General features: G+C 42.4%; 1 protein-coding gene across 1 annotated transcript in view; it reads right to left on the bottom strand.

Annotated features, from left to right (window-relative positions):
* The window catches only part of MTHFD1L (methylenetetrahydrofolate dehydrogenase (NADP+ dependent) 1 like), a gene marked incomplete at its 5' end in the record, with an annotated part of 171,294 nt that overhangs the window by 68,330 nt on the left and 82,617 nt on the right, over positions 1–20,347 (bottom strand). Inside the window, 4 exons of the mRNA XM_082480716.1 lie at positions 7,715–7,892; positions 8,313–8,413; positions 9,500–9,541; positions 11,010–11,149. Of these exons, the coding sequence (XP_082336842.1) occupies positions 7,715–7,892; positions 8,313–8,413; positions 9,500–9,541; positions 11,010–11,149 (461 nt within the window). The remainder of the gene's footprint in view (positions 1–7,714; positions 7,893–8,312; positions 8,414–9,499; positions 9,542–11,009; positions 11,150–20,347) is intronic.

The raw sequence follows: 20,347 nt of genomic DNA, 5'->3' as shown, positions 1-20,347 counted from the left end.
TGGGTAACTATAGACCGGTCAGCCTCACCTCCATCCCTGGGAAACTGATGGAACAGCTTATCCTTGGTGCCCTCTCAAGGCATATCAAGGATAAGAGGGTTATTAGGGGCAGTCAGCATGGCTTTTCCAAGGGGAAGTCATGCTTGACCAACCTCATAGCCTTTTATGAGGAAATAACGAGGTGGATGGATGATGGCAGAGCGGTAGATGTGGTCTACCTTGACTTCAGTAAAGCATTTGACACGGTCTCCCACAGCATCCTCATGGCTAAACTGAGGAAGTGTGGACTGGATGACCGGATAATTATGTGGACTGCGAACTGGCTGAAGGAGAGAAGCCAGAGAGTCATAGTCAATGGGGCAGAGTCCAATTGGAGGCCGGTAACCAGCGGAGTGCCTCAAGGGTCGGTACTGGGGCCCATATTATTCAATATATTCATCAATGATTTAGATGAGGGAATTGAGTGTACTATCAGCAAGTTTGCTGATGACACTAAGCTAGGAGGAGTGGCTGACACGCCAGAGGGCTGTGCTGCTATCCAGAGAGACTTGGACAGGCTGGAGATTTGGGCAGGGAATAACTTCATGAAATACAACAAGGGAAAGTGTAGGGTCCTACATCTGGGCAGAAACAACCCCAGGTTCCAGTATAGGATGGGGAGCTACCTGTTAGAGAGCAGTGTAGAGGAAAGGGACCTGGGGGTCCTGGTGGACAGCAGGATGACCATGAGCCAGCACTGTGCCCTTGTGGCCAAGAAGGCCAATGGCATCCTGGGCTGTATTAGAAGGGGGGTGGTTAGCAGATCGAGAGAGGTCCTCCTTCCCCTCTACTCTGCCCTGGTGAGACCGCATCTGGAATATTGTGTCCAGTTCTGGGCCCCTCAGTTCAAGAGGGACAGAGAGCTTCTGGAAAGAGTCCAGCGTAGGGCAACTAAGATGATTAAGGGAGTGGAGCATCTCCCTTATGAGGAAAGACTGAGGGAGCTGGGTCTCTTTAGTTTGGAGAAGAGGAGACTGAGGGGTGATCTTATTAGCGTTTATAAATATATAAAGGGGGAATGTCATGAGGATGGAGCCAGGCTCTTCTCAGTAGCAACCAATGATAGGACAAGGGGTAATGGATTCAAGCTGGAACACAAGAGGTTCCACTTAAATTTGAGAAGAAACTTCTTCTCAGTGAGGGTGACAGAGCACTGGAACAGGCTGCTCAGGGAGGTTGTGGAGTCTCCTTCTCTGGAGACATTCAAAACTCGCCTGGACGCCTTCCTGTGCAACCTCATCTAGGTGTTCCTGCTCCAACAGGGGGATTGGACTAGATGATCTTTTGAGGTCCCTTCCAATCCCTAGCATACTGTGATACTGTGATACTGTGATATGCTGGTCCTGCCTCGTGCCATCTGCCTGTCTTTCTTCTCTCTTCTGTCTCCTGGAGTGTTAGCCCACTGCGCTCCAGCTGCCTTGCAGGAAGGGGCAATGCACCTCTTAAAAAACTAATGCCTGCCTTCATTCAGACCTGTGTTTCCTCCCTTAGGTTGAGGAGGGCTGCTGTAAGTCAAGGGAGAGTTCACCACAGAAGAGAGGAGACCAGGATGGTGAAAGAAGGCAGGTTACTCAACAGGCATGCATTAGTGGGGAATATAGCCAAGAACTGGCACTGAAGCCAGAGAAATTTGGGAATGGGATGCATGTGTTTCCATCCTCTCCTATCCTCCCCCTAGTTATCTAAACTCACTTTTAATGGGTCAGTCAACTTTATTTTGAGTAATAGCTTTCTGCTGCAACTTAAAGACCCATACTTCAAAAAAAGTGAACCCAGAAAGGAAGTCAACAGTGATAAGAGAGTTGATATTTTGATATTTTCCATATGTAGCAAGAATATATATTAAAAGAAAAAAAGGACAGATCATTTCATAGAGAGTTCAGGAGGCGTTTAAAACAAACCCATCCTCCAAACACTAAAGAAAAATACTCAGCAAGAAACCAATTCAACAGTTAAATAAAAGAGGTTAGTGTGCAGTGGGGGCAAAAATCCATATTAAAACCACACACTACTATAGTATTTATTACGACTACTGCCAATAATCTTCTAAAATCTGGAGCCTATCATATAAAAACTCATCCTTGCTCCTGATGACCACCCCTGCCCCCCGCAATTCCCAAAACTGTAAGCATTTCATGGTACACTGTATCTGTTTATGTCACAGAATCACAGAATGGTCAGGGTTGGAAGGGACCTCTGGAGATCATCTAGTCCAACCCCCACTGCCAGAGCAGGGTCACCTACAGCAAGTTGCACAGGATGGCGTCCAGGCGGGTTTTGAATGTCTCCAGAGTGGGAGACTCCACCACCTCTCTGGGCAGCCTGTTCCAGTGCTCTGCCACCCTCAAAGTAAAGAAGTGCCTCCGCATGTTAAGATGGAACTTCTTATGTTCAAGTTTGTGCCCATTACCTCTTGTCCTGTCACTGGGCACCACTGAAAAAAGACTGGTCCCATCCCCCTGGCACCCTCCCTTTAAGTATTTATAAGTATTAATAAGATCCCCCCTCAATCTTCTTTTCTCTAGACTAAAAAGACCCAAGTCCCTCAGCCTTTCCTCATTGGAGAGATGTTCAAATCCCCTAATCATCTTTGTAGCCCTTTGCTGGACCCTCTACAGCAGATCCCTGTCTTTCTTGAACTGGGGAGCCCAGAACTGGACACAGTACTCCAGATGTGGACTCACCAGGGCAGAGTAGAGAGGGAGGATGACCTCCCTCGACCTGCTGGCCACACTCTTCTTGATGCACCCCAGGATGCCATTGGCCTTCTTGGCCACCAGGGCACATTGCTGGCTCATGGTCATCCTGTTGTCCACCAGGACTCCCAGGTCCCTTTCCACAGAGCTGCTCTTACACTTTTCTTACACTTTCAAAGTGACAACAGTGCTGGGGTTACCTGTCACAGGGTCGCTTCTTGTACTTGATCCATGAAAAGACACTGGCACACATATACACTCCCAAAATCATACATGCAGCTATTCTTCGCACTGTCCTCAAAATACAATTGAAGCGTATTCTCTTCTCATTTTAACTCTTGAAAAATATTTGTTCATCTAATACCAAATGTCAAACAAACCCTTGCTAGAATCAGAAGTATTAAAAAAAAAAAGTACTAGCATCAGCTACTAGGATAAAACCAAAAGCTTGCCTGCTTAAAGAAATAAATAAAGAGAATCTGATAAGCAATCTAAAAGTGGGACTACAGAACACTGTGTCATGTAAAGACACCTGAGAAAGTTTAAACAACAGACTGAATTAGATGCTTCAAGGAATATAACCACGTTAGCACAGTCCTCTAATTAGACTAGCTTGCTATGACACTCAACAGGACCACTTAGCTGAGCCAGAGTCCTGAACTGAAACAACTGTGTTGTGTCCATCGTCTACAATCGCTCTTTCTTTCTGCACATGCTTCGGTGTCACTGGACAAGATGGTATAAAAGTATAAACATATCTCAGGATTCAGAAGAAAAATCACTGATCCTCAACTTTTAACCAGTATTTGACAGATCTAGAAAAGACTCTTGTTCTTCTCACATTATACACATTTGTAAACACCTTTCAAGGAAGCCTTTGTTTCCAGGTATACATTTGGAATTACATAAAGCACTGCAGAGATGCACGACTTTTGGAAAAACCTCAAAGAGAGCCCAGTTGACCTGGACTATCCTGTAATTAGATGCCTGATTGTATACTAATAGTATGGTATGCTGAAAACTTTGGCCTAAGTAGTTAAAAAGGATCTAAAACAGTTTTACATATACGGGTTTGGGGTTTTGTTTTTAAAGCCCCAGGGTAATGCTTTCTAACAAAACATCAAAATGAATCTATTATGGCTACAGTGGTCTGTACTGCTGGAAGCTGTTCTAATTATAGCCAGTTTTGGAAATAAATTCTGACGAAGTTTTACAGGCTGAGGAAAGCAAGATCCATAGAAATCAAAGGACTAAATGGAGACATGGAGTAAAGTAAAGAGTAGGATAATATCATAAAGACAGAGATATGAATGAAGTGGTAGTGGTTTTATGCAGAATATTTCCCCCTTCGATGTTTCACAGGGGGAAAAAAAAAACCAAAACCACAACACCACAGCAAACACTGTCAAACTTCAGGCAACCAGGACTTAATAGCATTCAAGTAACTGGACAAATCTGGCAGTCACTGGAAAGACAAGGGATGGAACTACATCCTTTTACTTCCATCCCCTTTAGGCACAATGATGGAGGGAAATCATGTGTCTAAATCCCATCTTACTACCTCTTCTCTTTCTTAATTTTCTGTCATAGTTACCCCTTAGAACAGTAGAATTCAGTCCTCAAAACAGCTACATCAAAAAATTCGATTACAACCTTAATTAATACCTAGGCAGGCTCATTTGGAAGAGGTGGCTTTCCTTCACATCCCTATGAGCCCAGTGACCAAATGACCGACCCACTGTACTGTACAAGTGACAGCACTGCTGTTTCACTCTCCTACTTCCAGCTCCTTCAGTCCCCATCCTTTGCACAGTAAGAATGAAACAGAAGCCTGAACTTTACACTTTACCGTTTTTGTTGGCCTGAACTTACTTTTTAACAGTATTTTAAAATCTTTATATGTTTTTATAAAATCCCTTCAACATATTTTTGAGGCTTATAATACTTGTGTTAAGTTAGGGGATATTAAGTTCATGTAAAGATGTGATTCATTCCCTTTGTGCTTACGATCATGCTGCTTATGCGACACAGCACAAAAAGATGTGTCTGGGAAAGACATTAAAGTAGAAATCGATCTCGTTTTCTGCCTTCATAAAGGCAAAGTCCACCCCTACCAATCCTTTCTATCCGTCCATACCACAAGATTGTAAGCTACATAGAATGTAGTAACATCAGAGCTTAAATATGGGACTTGTCAAATGCTAATGTGCTATCTCTGTAACACAAGTGTCCTACGGGGAAAACTATTATACGTATTTCTGAAGGAATTTTTTTTCCATTTTGTTATGCAAACCCCATAAAATGATATCCTCAATTTCCAGAGCATCTCATTAGAGACGAACTTAGAAAGGCAGATACATTGTCCGTTGTTTGGCTGTAAAAATGTTCCATGGGCAAAATGCCCTGAATAGATGCTGCAGCACTTACATTCCCAAGGTATTTCCATCTATTCTGTGAAGGCAGTGGTTAATACTAATAGGAGTTGGCTGGATTACTGACATTTGGGAAAACAGTTGGGGTGGTGGAAAGAAGAAATAAAATGGGTGCAACAGATATGAGGTACATATCAGGGAGGAGAGAAAATGAAAGACAACAGTAGGGCATATCTACCTCAGGTTGAACTTTTTCCTGGCGAGAAGAATCAAAACAGGAACTTTCAGCCATTTGAAAGAATGAAGCTGAGGTTCTGCTGTTAAAAAATAGCATTCCAACTTTTTCTAAAGCAACTTAAGTAGCACTGGGGCACAGGATCTGAAATTTGACAAGGGCTTCCTTGGTGCCAGAGAAGCCTATTTTGCTGCCCAAATTTTAACCCACCCACATTTGGATAATCAGGGAGGTCCTGAGAAATCATTTGTATAACCTTCTCAGCAATACATCCCTCCAAATGTTCTGCCTGCATGGTGGTAGTCCAGCATAGTGCTTTCAGGGGCCCAAGCAACCCTTCCTTGCAAGCTGCTCCTCTTGACAGCTCACAATGCTGCCATGTTACCTTGCAGACAACTTCAATAACAACGTCTCCAAGGCTTTGCAAAAAGAGCCACCATCTCTGACAGACATAGGATTGAAACTTGGACCACACTATCCTAGGTTATCTCACTAACTAAAAGCTAGGCAAATTAAACACAAGGCCCAAGCAAGGATCAGGGGAACAATGATAGGTGGAGAAACCCTAGTAATATAATCAGTGGAAAAACCTAATCAGTGAAAACTAGAGCATACTGAATTGCCTGTTTCCTAAGACCATCCAAGGGGAAGGATGGGACCATCGTCCTTGGTGTGAAATGCACCAAGGTGAGTCAGTGGGGAAACTCTTTCATCAGAAAACTTTGCAAACAAAAGGGGGTGATTGCCTACAGCAGTGCAGAGACTCCTTATAAGATGTAGGAAGAGCAGCATTGTGGGTCTGTGTAAAACTTATGAGGGGATTTTTGAAGGGGATTGTGGGAATGTGTAAAGATTGTTAGGGAATGTTTAGTGGAAGGACTGAAGATGGGGAAAGGGAGAAAACAAGGTGGATTGGAGAGGAAGAAGTGTGGGGAAAAAAGAGGGGGAAGGGGGAAGAAGGGGATGGTTGAGTGTAAAGGTGGCTGGCCAGCAGCTTGTCTGACTGAGGTCTGTGCATGAGCACCAGTCTGTCCTCGATCGTCACTAAATCTGACTTCTGCCTGCCTTCTGCATGGGTGTGCTCTCTGCTCTAGATGTGTATGTATGAAGACTAGAGAGCAGGAGCAGACGTATGAGGGCCAGCAGCTGGAGTGAGCCATGAACCTCAGGGGCCCGTGGACCCTGGTGTGAGCAACTGGAGCAGGGCAGGGGGACCGAGGGCTGCTCATGGAGAGACTGAGGATCCAAGGCCAACAGCAGCAGTTACCCATATATTGTGAGTGCCATATTGTACTAGCAGACCCCAATCCCGATCAGCAGGAGGGAAGGAACAGGTCTGGGCCACCTTCATGTTCATCTAGGGGCTATGGGTTTGTAAGTGTGTGCTGGTAAAGGCAGTGCTTTCTCTCTGCGTTGACCTGTCTGGGTGCGCAGGCATGTAGCATGAGTGTGCACACGCTACCTCTAACATCCTTCTCACTGCATCCAGCTCTGGAGTCCCCAACATAAGAAGGAACTGGACCTGCTGGAGCGTGTCCAGAGGAGGGCGACGAGGATGATCCGAGGGCTGGAGCACCTCTCCTATGAGGAGAGGCTGAAAGAGTTGGGGCTGTTCAGCCTGGAGAAGAGAAGGCTCCGGGGAGATCTTATCGCGGCCTTCCAGTACCTAAAGGGGGCCTACAGGAGAGCTGGGGAGGGACTTTTTACTAGGGCATGTAGTGATAGGACGAGGGGGAATGGCTTTAAACTGGAAGAGGGCAGGTTCAGATTGAACATTAGGAAGAAGTTTTTCACTTTGAGGGTGATGAGACACTGGAACAGGTTGCCCAGAGAGGTGTTCAAGGCCAGGCTGGAAGTGGCCTTGGGCAACCTGGTCTAGTGGGAGGTGTCCCTGCCTATGTCAGGGGGGTTGGAACTCGATGATCTTCAAGGTCCTTTCCAACCTAAATCGTTCTATGATTCTATGATACAGAGCGAATGCTTCAGCGAGCCACAACTTGGTGCAATACCCTTGACTGTAAGACAGTAACTATATTTCATTTAAGCTGATTGTCAGGACAAATATGACTGAGAGACCTTTGTGGAGAAGTCTCCCACAATAACTTGTGAATGTTCCATCTACAAACATACTTTTATGTTAAAGAAGAAAGTAGCAGAAACATCATTCAATGTACTAAACAAGCATTACCAGCAAGAATCCTGCTCCTCTGATTAGACAAGCCACAGATTGTTTGTTCTTTCCAGCTTTTGTGATTTTAAGCCAAGTCAAGCCCCCTTCCAAGTATGTTAGATAGCTTTGTTGCAATGTTCTTGTTTTAAATCCAACACTGATGCAGCATGCTTTCATTAAAAAAAAATAAAAAGCATCTTACCTCCAAGCTGTAGAGAAATTTGAAACTGTTTTTCCGATTGGCTGCTTTTTCCACAGCTTGAGCTAATTTTACTGCTCCTCTACCACCAGCTGACCAGTGATCGCAGGGTACAGCATCAAATGCTCCAGATTGCTTTGCAATCTCACACACCAGATCAACCTCAGCAGGAGAGTCAGTTCTGCCAACCAAACAGTTCCATCTCATTATTTTGTTTAATTAGTTCTCTTTCATAACCTTATAGACTTAGCCTTTTTCTACCATCAGCAGTTGTAAAGCAAGTCTATGTAGAAATTGTGCCATATACACAATGCATTTATATGCAGCATATGTATTCACATGTTTCAAGAACACTTCTTGTAATTGTTATAGCTAATTAACACGGAAGATTAGTATTTCCATAACAGTATATACTTTTTTGGTGGTTTTAAAACCTTAAGAACGAGCTAAGGATTTAAAGGTCTTTATATTTACCATGAAAAAAGGCAATTCTTTAATAGTTTCTTTTCTTCTTGCCAAAACTGATTAATTTAAAACCCAAGAAAAGTGTGAAATTTGAACTGTGGATTTACTCACACGAGTAATGAAAGAATAGACTTACCTGAAGACGTTTAGAGCAACCACAACAGGAACTCCAAAGAGCTGAGTAATTTGAATCTGTTTCTGTAGATTACAGCAGCCATCAGCTACCAGCTGGAGGTTCTGTGCAATTAAATAAAAATTAATGGAATTGATAAGACACATCAAGTCTTCCCCAGCCAAAATTTCTTCCGTAAATGAAACTGAACATAAACAGTGCTGATCATGACAGCTGTAAACGAATAAAATGCTTCCAGACAAAAATATTTTGGCACTTAGCTTATTAATTCTTATTTCAATTAATAAGCATCAGACATGTTTAAGCAATGAAGCAGTGTCCAAAATTTGTACATTAATGTATTGCTCTTTTCTGGGACACAAGACAACAGTGCAGCTGATGACTGGTTGCCTGTCATAACTGTGAAAGGGCAGTTAGTTTCTTGTTTGCAAAGTTTATAAACAAACTACAGTAGTGGGGTGGGGTTTGACATACAGATGTGTTAGATGCATAGTCCTGTCTCTATATACATACATATCCCAGATAAAAGAACATTACTGGATTTCCTTATTTACTCTTTTACCTCATGCTTTGTAGGCCTTGTCCTAATTGCAACAACATGCACATCCTTAGCCTGACAAAACCATAAGCCCAGAATTTGTCTACAGCAAAGAGACAAAGAAAACAAACCTGTAGAATCCATTCTTGTTTGAAAAGTGACATCCAACACCAGATGTGAAGCACAAACAGATTAAACCTGTTGTTTAATGAACAGCTTAAGCTATCGTTAATTTCAGGGAGTGTCTTTGACCCCCGCACCACTCTGCTCTTGTGCTGCCATAAATGCCTGTATGATGGACTGGAATGAAGAGCTGGTCAGTCTAAAAACTTAGTGGTCCTGGAAAAACTACTGAAAAAAAGTTATTTTTCAGTTAGCTCAATTCCCCAGTACAATCTACCATGCAGTCACACCCATAGCACACACAAGAGGGATAACACCAAGTGGCTGGGGGAAGATGAGATGGCTTTACTTGTTGGCAACGCCTGTTAAAGGTGTTCGCTGAATGTCAGCATTAGAGCATGCTATTGTTAAACCTGAGGCTGCACACTATCCAGCCAGAGGAACGAGAAGTTCTGATTCTCCATATACCACGTTATTTTATCCCTTTAAACAAAAACTTGTCCTAAAGTTTTATAATAGTTCCTCTTACCTCTTCTGTGTATTCTTTCTTCAAGGGGGCGCCAGCAGTTACCTGGAATAAACAACAACTGAAGTCACCACAGATTGACATTTGTCATAATCCTTAGTGGTCAGAAGTGCACTTTTGCTTACTTTCTATACCACCAGTCAGCCCACACATTGCACACAACATCATACTTGACTGCAGCTTCTGGTTTATTCCAAGTTACACCAGTACATGGAGAATAACAACACCACCTATTGTATCTGGGTAGCAAGATACAGGTAGTGACTCGGCAACTAGTTGTAAAAGACTTATTTGAGAGGAATTAATTGCATCCTATTCTACATGCTTAAAAATGCCCCAGCAGTGCAAAAGCAACGGACAGCAACCTCCAACAGCTGGCTGAAGGAATAAACAGTAACCTCCCAGTAAAACTATCTGGTACTCTACATGTCTCTATGATGCATTATGTAAACAAATGAAAGCTTTATACTTCTAAAGACACAGATCAGACAGAAATAGAGACAGTTATTAAGACATATTTAAATCCTATTTTTGCCAGATTGAATGATAACCCACATGGTAATACACTCGCCATGACACGCATGGAGGAATATCATCAAAAATAAAGAAAACCTGCATTAGAAGTGGACTAAAATTACAGAAAGTTATATAATTACATCAACCTGAAAGACTGAAAAAGGACAGCTCAGCTTTAGCTCTAAGAGATGATTAGCTGTAAGGGAGACTGCGCATTCCAAAATTTTGTGGCTGTGGAAACAGCTCTGGTATTTTCACCCAGTGAGACTGTTTCCCTGGCAGCATCGCTCACTTGCATGCTGCTGGGAAGATGAAAGTGTTTCTAGAAGTAAAGTGTCTGTCTATTTGGCTAGCAGAGTCCAATCTGATTGTATAACTGAGGAGTACTTCTACAATCAGTAATGTGTACAAGCCTCTTCGTGGCTTGAATAGCAAAAAAATGATACACTGGTGACTTTTAGTAGACTGGGAAACACTTGTACAATTTTATCAGTTACCTTAGCATTCCTGAGGGAATTAACCTGAGCAGATTAAAAGGACGGAAGGGGTTCCCATTATTGCAGTGAAAGAAATCTCAAAACCTTCACTAATTATGTTCCCTACTTCCACTCACACACTGCAACACAATCGCTTCTCATTCCTCCTCGGCTGCCAACTTTCCCAGCCTGCGACTACTTCAGTGCACTTATAATCACTATTTCAAAAGGCAGGGGAAAGAATATCTATATATATTATAGCATTTTTTTTTCATGCAAACAAACTTCCCTCCCTCAGCAAGATATCGTACTTCTTCGGAGCTCCTTCATCCCTCTTCTTTCATTTATGCCTCTCCATTCCTGCATTACCTCTGGAGGCAACAGCTACATAATGAGGTAGCTCAGGAGGGATATCTAAACACTGCTCCATAAGCTACCGCAATATTTATTACACCAAGATCTTTTACTTCTTTCAAATATTAGCAACAATTTGATTTTCCACAAAAGGTGCGAAATCTTACATTTGGCCCACCTCCATGCATCTTCAAAGCCCTCACTGTAGCAACAAGTACAACCACACTGGGAACCAAGCCAGAGGCTCTGCATTTGATGTTGAAGAATTTCTCCATCCCAATGTCAGCACCAAAGCCAGCTTCAGTTACTGTTAAACATTAAAAAAACAAAACAAAACCACACATAAAACATGCTTTTGGTTAAACACTGGGGGATAGCTCTACTTCAGCATACAGTGCACTTAAATATACACCAGTACTCAGTTTTGAATGAACTTTCAAATAGAGGTCTATTTACATTACTGAGTCTGATTAAAAAACTATTCCCAACTCAGAAATAAATTATCTTATTCTTGATATGTACAATAGGTCATCAAAAGTAGTCACATGGGAAAAAAAACACCCCAAGCAATCCAAATTAGTTGGAATCAGTCTTTTAAAAACATGTAGTCCTCTAAAATAGTTATTTCTGTGTAATTATATATACGTAAAATGTTTAAAAGTCTTACATATCTAGGACTTCCCTACATTATTGCTCTTCCCTTTTATTTCACTGTGCTTTCATCATAATTAATGGACCTAAATTTTCCTAGGTTTGCAGAACTCCTGGTCATCTCTTGCTTTTGTGAAGCAGATGTTTAATTATAAACACAAACCAGCATTTACAGTCACGTCTCAGTATTGAAGATACTGTAAACCGTGAATTCTGAAAGGGAAATTAGCACCAAGTAGTCAGACATTAATGTAACATGACTCAGGAAGAAAATCTGTGCAGAATTAGGATGTGCCAGGAAAAGTATTTTTAGCAGAGCTACAAATAAAAGAGAAGATAGTCTGTATTAAATGATGTCAGTCTCTTCAGAGCCAGTTTGCTCTGATTTGTCAATTATTATCAATTATTTCAATTGCCTCTTTTAAAATCCAAATAATTTTGTTTTATTAGACAAACACAAGCACACAGCAATTCAAAAATTCAAGGGCTTAAGTCTCCTGTTGGTTGAAAATTTGCCGATGTAACTGTTTCCCACCAGAACACACTGGACAGTTGGGATCAAAGTGTGCCTCTGGAAGATGGGAAGGGACAAGCCAGGGTGGGAGAACAGCTTGCTCCAGAGGCTCCTGGACCTGACTCCAAGCAGGGCTGGTAATGCATCCCCATAACCCAAATCAGCTTGCAAAAAACTTGCCAGCAGTTTTGACCCGCACACTTAGAAGGGGACCACAAACAGCTGATTGAACGTTTCAGGGCTGGAAAACTTCAGCAGGGTCAAGGAGGAGGAGGTGCAGATCAGCTCTGCCGCTGTGGGAGAAAGTGCCTTTCTGCTGGCAGCCTGTGCACTTTAGGAAGTCCCAGCCTTTGTGCATTTGTCCTCACCCCACCGATCCTTTTCCACCCCTTCGTTTTCCACAGGCTGAAACAATTGCCTGTGTGGCTCTGCTCAGAGGGAGGAAATGGCTGCTGGGGCTGGCGGAGGAAGCAAGAGCTAGCAAGCAAGGGGGGTGGGCACGGGGTGGGGGGAGCAGGGACCTCTTGAAATAGTAACATGGCAAGTGTCATGATGAACATTCTCCAAAATCATTGTAATAAGTATATCTTTTTCTGAACAGCCCTGAGAAAAACAGACATACCAAACATGGAAACACACACCCCCACCCCCACCCCCCAAATAAAAGAGGTTTACGCAAACACAATAATTCACAGGAACAAAGCTAATGTTAGGATAAGTCATGTTAAAAGCAGAGCCAGGGATCACATGCCTACTTTCCAGTAAGCCCCATTCTTCTTCTCCAGTCTCTTATGTGGCACAGGGTGATTAATGAGAACTCTGAGTCAGGAATATATAACCACAATCAATCTTTAATATAAACAACAGATAAACTACCAAGTACTTGAGAGGGTGGGAAAATAATTTGTCTCTTATGGAGATTGCCAGCGTATACGCATAGCAGTCTCCTAACATTTCCAAACAAAGTTTCCAGGGAGTTAATCCTCGTCATGCCAAGCCTTTTCAAGGGTCAGTTTTCCTCGGAGAAAAGGGGATTGCAAGTCTACCTTTCCGTGAGAGAAAAGCAGAGATTTCAGCCTCCCAGCAAGCACAGTAACAGCACACACAGCACTTCAGGGCTCTGCGGGAGGTGCTTGACACGCTTCAGGCAGTCTAAGCAGCCAGGGCAAACGCCCAGGAAAGCTGTGCAGGGACACTTATCTGGGTAGCTGTGCATATTCCTCTATTCTTTGTAACGATTTCCTTTGATATGGAGGGCAAAACGCACATGTGCCTAAACAACCCAAATCCTATATCGACATTTGAAAAGCTAACAGAACACCAGCGTTCCCCGAGAATGAGCGCTACAACACGGAGAATGGGGTTTCTTCATTTGAAGGAGAGGAAAGGGAGAGGAATGTCGGCGCTTTCTCCAGTGTGCGGAAGGAAACAGGATGTAGTAGAAAAGCTGCCTGGATGAAAGTTTCCAACTCCATTTTATTTGCTCCGAGGAATAGTGAGGAGATGGAGCAATATGCCAAGCTATTATATTTTAAAATCTTTGTGCTGAAATACTTAATACAATTACTTTCAGATTGTTTCCTGCTTTCAAATGAAACCGTCAACGAAAAACAAATACAGACTTTAAACGGGAAGTTTCAACCTAGTCTACATTCAGAGATTATGAGATAAAACAGCTAATCACTTTAAATGTAACAACAGAAATATAAAGGATTACATAGGTTCATTTATTTTGGTTAGCATTTCTCATACGTGGTTTGTCAACAGAAAGTAATTACAGATTACATGTGAACTGATGAAGATTTTGGGAACAAACATCTACCTCAGCAGATGTGGCCTGCTGTACCTCAACTGAAGGAAAGTTGATGATGCAACCACTTCTACCCGCCTACGCAGAGTCCTTACCCAGCTTCAGCTCCCCTCCCCGAAAGCCTCTTCATCCTGCCCCGTCGCCAAGCGGCCATTTCCCAGCCCCCTGAATCCCTGCTACCTGCAAGCAGGTAGGGGGTTTGTAAGACACGTGATGATGCTGGCATGATGTTAACGGCTTGCTTTGATTTCCTGGCCACAAACACAGCACTTCTAATGGAAGTAAAGAGGTAAATGATTTGCTTTCAGCAAGCTCATAGAAAACATAGAGGTATTTGCACTTCCAGCCTGAGAACACAACCCCATACACCAACCCAGATCAGGGATTTTAGAGCCCCAGGCCTTGCTTTGCATTCTGGATCCCCTTCGTGCACTGACAAGACTGGACAATGATCTAGACAACTACTAAAAGTTTATTTGCTGGGTGTAACCTTCAGCGAGTACAGCTCTCTGGACTCTCACCACATGGTCATATAAAGTACGAAACCTAATTCTACAAATACTCTGTTGTTTGATCTTATGCTTCACTTTTATAGCCCAAGTACCATAAGGAACATTAGAATGAAGGTTAAAAATTAAAATTTCATATACCAGAAGTGCCCTACCATTACATTGCTTTTAATAGTGGGTCATAGGTCAGAGCTAGCAATTAATATACACATATATCAGAAGTAAACGGCATCAAAATGGTCCAATAAGTTCAAATAATTTCTTCTCATAAAAGATCCGTGTGAGGGTGACCGAAAGCTAGGCTCATTCTAACACATCAGGGTAACTGGGGAATCTTGCTTTAAAACAACAGTAGGCAAAACACAACACACCATTACCATAGGTCTTTCTACAGGTCATTTACATCACATCTATTTCACTCAGTTCAGCTACCAAAATAACAACAAACCATGGTTTTCATTCAGAGCAAGAACCCAAAATATCCAAATCAGGTACAAAAGGGGAAGGAAAAGCTCATAAATGGAATTAGGCAATCGTGATGACGATAAGTCTGTTAGATGGTGTAAAGTCAGAACAATTGATTCTCTTCACTGAAGTCTCTGATTCTACTTCAGCGTTCAGGCAAATGAACAAACCCCTCCGATGGTTTTGTTTCTTGTTTATAATTACCATAACCTCTTCATGGAATTATTGCCTTGCCAAGCACATATGGGAATATTTTATCACCTATGCACGACAACAGCTTAAATAGTCAGTGTCATGGTTTAAGCAGCTAATCAGATTTCATCGTCATACTTAATACAAAATTTAATTTTTCTCCGCCTAAAAGTACGTCTATCATGCTATAGCTGCAGAAAGTGGTTCCACATTAGCTTAACATTTACATACTGCTTAAAAGCCTTCCAGAAAGCGATGTTTAGAATTTTAGAATTTTTTTTAAAAGATACTTCACCCACAGTTGAACTTCATGTAAACTGAGGGTAATTTCTAGTGAAAGTAGCTTCTCCCTGCTCAGCCCTTTCTATCAACAAAACAACGTCAAAATAAAACATTTGTACTATAAAGGGACAAGTCAGATGCATACACACGAAGCAAAGCTTTAGGACACAAACTGTGAGCCTGAATTCCTGAACAATGTAAAAGGAAATGGAAACTCTGAGCTGCTAGCTGCCATTTACTCCCCACGTGTAAACATATCTGTTCTGGTGCAGCTGTCTGCTGGTAAACTCAGGAAAAGAAGAGTTCAAAGTCACAGAAGCACATGAACTGTGAACCTGGAGCTGGAGGCATGCTAGCTGTAAAGCACTGATACGTTCTTGTTTAAGTGAAAATACCAAGGTGCACACCGCCAAGATAAACTGGGACGATCAGTGATTTATCTAACAGGATATCATATTTTTTGTTAGTATAGCTAGGGATGAATAAACCAGATGTTTGTGCATTCTGACTCTAGCAATTTATCTGATGTGAACTTCCATTATTATGACTGATTTTGGAATGTAACAGATACTTGTTTTTCTTTTTCTTTCTTTTTTTTTTTTTCCTCTCTCCTAACAGAGGGAGTTTTCCTATTCATTTTTTTTTTCTGATGCATTCTCAGATGGCATGAAACACAGGCACTCGCTGGTACCACCAATGGACCAAAGTCCAGCAGAAAACTACACGTGCATATATTAAGGCTGAACATATTTCATCCCATGAAGAAAATAGTTTGCATCAGTTATCGAAGTTTTTACCTTCTCATTGGAGGTAACAGGTACTTTTCACTCGTTGCTAAAGAAAGATGCCAGGGCAGTATGGCAGAGGTACGGGCACTGGAGGTTTCTGACTGTTGGCCACCAATCCATGCTTTTGACTAAACCAGCAGATATGGAAGTCTTGGCTTCTTAAGCCAAAAGGATCACACTTCTAACAGCTATTAGTGAGTTTTCTTCCACAAGAAGTCCTGATCAAAATAAACTTTATTCTCAGAAAGCAGATTATATGAAGTTATGTTCAACAGTAGATTACTGTTTACTCGAGACTCTCTGCGTGGAAGTCTCTCCAAATGTAGACAGAGAGCAGCCCACCTGCATGAGCATCCCCAGGGAGACATGCTATAAACGCCTGGTTTCTGGTTCCACCAGCGTACCCTCCAAGCCCCAGTACTCTAGCACTTGAGATCTCTCGTAATATAAACTTTGGAGGAAAAAAAAAAAAATCTCTACACAAACAAAATACATCGGCTGAAAACAAAGATTTACCCTGCCATCCTACCCCATGACAGCAGAAGCTCCATTCATGCTGCCTTCCTCCAAGGGAGACTTGTCTCCAGGGGCCGAGAGTCTCAGGCCTCAGCCGACTGTCACTGCCTCCTGGCAGCAAGGGCTTCACGGGGAGCTCGGCTCCCAGGAATACACTTCATCTAAGTGCTGATTCCCTTGGGACCCCATAACAAGCTATTTCAACCTTTTGCTCAGAAGCATTTTTCCATAAGAGATGAATTTTACCATTGAAATGCAGAGCAGGTTTAAATGAGAAACTAAAGGTTACAGCATAACCTCTCACAGTTATTCACTTTAAATACCAACTGCCGTTAGCTTTCCAAGAGCATCCCATGCATTAAACAAACGAATAGGCACAATGATTCATCCCAGACTATAGACACAAAAACTAGCAGAAAGTTCACTTTATTTACTACAAGCCAGACAGCTGAAGAGAACTCTTAAATCTTGAATTTCTCACAATTAAGGATACACTTCCTCTTCGCGGGTTTTACAGCCCTGCTTATATATGTATGCTGCATATGCTGGATTTGAAATTCAGGGGGGGAATCAAACTGAAAACTCCAGGAGCTGACAGGAGTGGCACTGTGTGAGGGAAAGCATGCTCTGCTCATCTCCGCAGTTCTGCTTGCCTCCCCCTCTTGAAAACACACAGAAGAACAGCTCGCAGTAATTCCTGCCTACGAAGCACCGATTTAGGGCATGGTTTTACACTCTGCCCTGCTGAAAGAGCGATTCCTGTTGCCTCTTAATTCTTCCACCTTTCTCCCCTGCTCCCTCCCTGCTGCCCGGGCTTCCCGCAGGTTTTGGCACTCATCTAATTGGAAGGTAAACTGTTGGAATTTGCTAACCAGAAAACAAACAAACAGGAAAACGCAGAACAGGAAAAAAAGTTATTTTTTTCCACTAGGTCAGATTTGAATCATCTGAAGTGAGACCAGACAAGTGTCTGAACACGCTCAAACAAGCAGCAAAAGCAGATAAGCAGAAGCAGGGGAAGGAAGGGGATGCATTTCAACAGTGGCAAACTCTTAATTTATCCCTAGCCACCCTGTCAAACCATACTCTGATATTTCAAATGTAAAATTTGACATTTTCTTGCAGCTCACTAGTAATGAGCTCATTATTTAGATTTATTACTAAAGATTAAAACCCTGAAGACGTCTTACAAACCACAAACAACTCATTCTAATCGAAATAAAGAGAGCTGTATGTGGCTTCACGGGCTACACGTTTCTCCGAATCCCTCTGCTAAGCCTGCTAGGTTTTACAGCCACTTCTTAACTCCTGGGTCCAGTACTCATGTAAAGACTCATAACTCATAGGCTAAGTGTTGGCCCCTGACATGAATTGTAATGCCTAGCTGAATACACTAACCAAATATACACAGTTCCCACTTTTCTAACCTCCTTCGGTTACAATATTAACTAGAAAAATTCAAACAAAAGAACTGTGAATTTTAGCTCGCGTCCTTTTACCATTCATAGCACGTTTCCTTTGAGGTAACAGAGTAACATTTGCTCATAAGACAGATGACCACATTTTTAAAACGCAGCACAATTAATGGCACAGGAATAAGGCAATTACGTTATCTCATACTTAAAAGATCATCATGGCCTTTGGCAAAGAATTATTAGCTTTCTGGTAATTACAAAATTAAAACCTCACTTCTTTTTTATTTGGAGATGCATGGAAGGAATAATTAACAGCAGCACCGATGGATCTTCATTTAAGGCCGTTCTTCTACAATTCCCCAACTGCGAGGAGTATATTAACTTAGGGTACCCACAGTATTACTCTAAGCGCTTAAAATAAATTTCATCACACCTAAACCGTGTTTCTCTCTGGGTATCTCACTACCAGACTTTCCTTTACTTTCAGTTTTAAAAGATCCAATTGGCTGAAGCTCCTGCCACAAATACACCTTCCATCAAACTGAACCTGCTGTCTGTTGAGCTCTCAGATTTTGGCTCCTCCTGCTCCCCTTGGAAAAGCTACAGAAAATAGACTTTGAACATGCTTTGAGAAGTCATGTTACAAGCACCTGGAAAACGTTGACTTCAAGAGGCAGGGAGATAGCCTGAAGAACTTCCCTGGAAAAGTTCAACCCGTTTCATCAAATGGCCAACACTTGTCTTAGCACCAATATTGCACTGACTCATGAAAAAGAAGACAGAGGATGTAAAGGATCTTATTCTTGAGAAGAACACCACTTCAGCATGCGCCCTGGAAGATGACCTACTTTCTAAAGAGCGGCAGAAATACAATTAGGCAATGAGTGATGATACAGGTAGTGCACAATGAATAATTTTTTGCAGCCATACAAGGTGTCCTCAGAAACTATCACAACTCAGAGACAAAAAAAAAATTAACCAACTATCACCACACACCGGGCTGTAGGTGTTCACGCATTCCCGCGTACCTTCACAGGTGGGCACGGCTGTGAGAGGCGTCGAGGCCAGGAAATCACCTTGCCCGCCACATGCGCTCCTCCTTGTTGTCATCACAGAACAAAAGCGCCTGTGCATGGACAGTGGAAGAGCGGTGCAGGCTGAGGCTATGGCAGATGCCACACAACAAAGAGCTGCCACTGAATCAGGATGATCAATGCTCCTGTCACTTGGTGCAATCACCCGAGGCATGCCAGGCACCGAGTCATCAATCACTGCAGTGTAAGCCTACTCCATAATGCATGCAACTATTTGCCTTGGGCTGCCGCCTTGTTAAAACTCCCCCAGACCCTTTAGCAAGGCACACGTTTTGAGAAATATTCTCCACTCTGCCCTTCTAAAATCCCGGGGAGTGCTTGCTTATTATGATAATGATTTTGCCCACGATTTAGGCACTGTCTTTTCAGTGTACACATGTAGTGAATACTTCTTCTAGGAGGAGGTACAGGTTCTGGTTTTATTTCATTCCACTTACTTAGTCTTTGCTGGGAGACAGAATACCTTGCCTTCGTGACTGGCCTGGGAGGGGACGCCAACACCACTATTCTTGACAAAACTACTGAGCCATGTTTTAGAAGTTCACGGAAAAAGGCATCTCCTGTTATGTATCCCCAGAAAGAAGAGTATTGCACTGCACTAGCAGTTTGTCTTGATGAAAAAGTGGCCCAGTGAAACATTTGATGCAAAGGCTGTAAATTACTTTACAAGATCATCCCGAGAGTTTAGCTGGAGAGCTCCGCGCTGGTGGAAATTCTACAAAAGAGTGCAATACACGTTTCAAACACATACAGAATTTAATATATCAACACAGAGAATGACTTTCCACAGAGAGAGAAAGCACCAGATACTATTAGTAGGAATTTAGGACATGAGGAAAAATGCCTAGCAGTGAAAACGTGCAGCTTAAGCCACAGAAGGGCAGATGAGGATAAAAGAAGCAGGCAGGTAAAGCCCCCTGTGCTCCACAGACTTCATGTAATAGCCACATGCATGGAGAAATACAGCAGGAGCATCCTTGGAAATCATGGGAGCTTTTCAGATGTAAGCCCTCCAAAACCTTTTGCAGACAGGCATTAGCTTGGTTGCAATCACCTGTATTTTTAAAAAAAAACTCTACAAAGCCAGCATTTGAACTGTCTCAAAGCCTAAGATTGATGGCTGTGTCAAACTTATTAATATGTATTTACTGTTTTCCCTATAATTTTTGGATGAGGAAAAAGGACTCAGCTGGTTAAAACTGCCGTGGAAAATAACTGTGTCTGCTGTACCATATGTGTGTGCATATGTGTAATCTATCTTATAGAAAG

This window comes from Vanellus vanellus, assembly GCF_965231255.1.
Source record: "Vanellus vanellus genome assembly, chromosome: 3".
Taxonomy (NCBI): domain Eukaryota; kingdom Metazoa; phylum Chordata; class Aves; order Charadriiformes; family Charadriidae; genus Vanellus; species Vanellus vanellus.
Note: the sequence above shows the minus strand (reverse complement) of the source record. Positions and strands in the feature narration are given on the sequence as shown.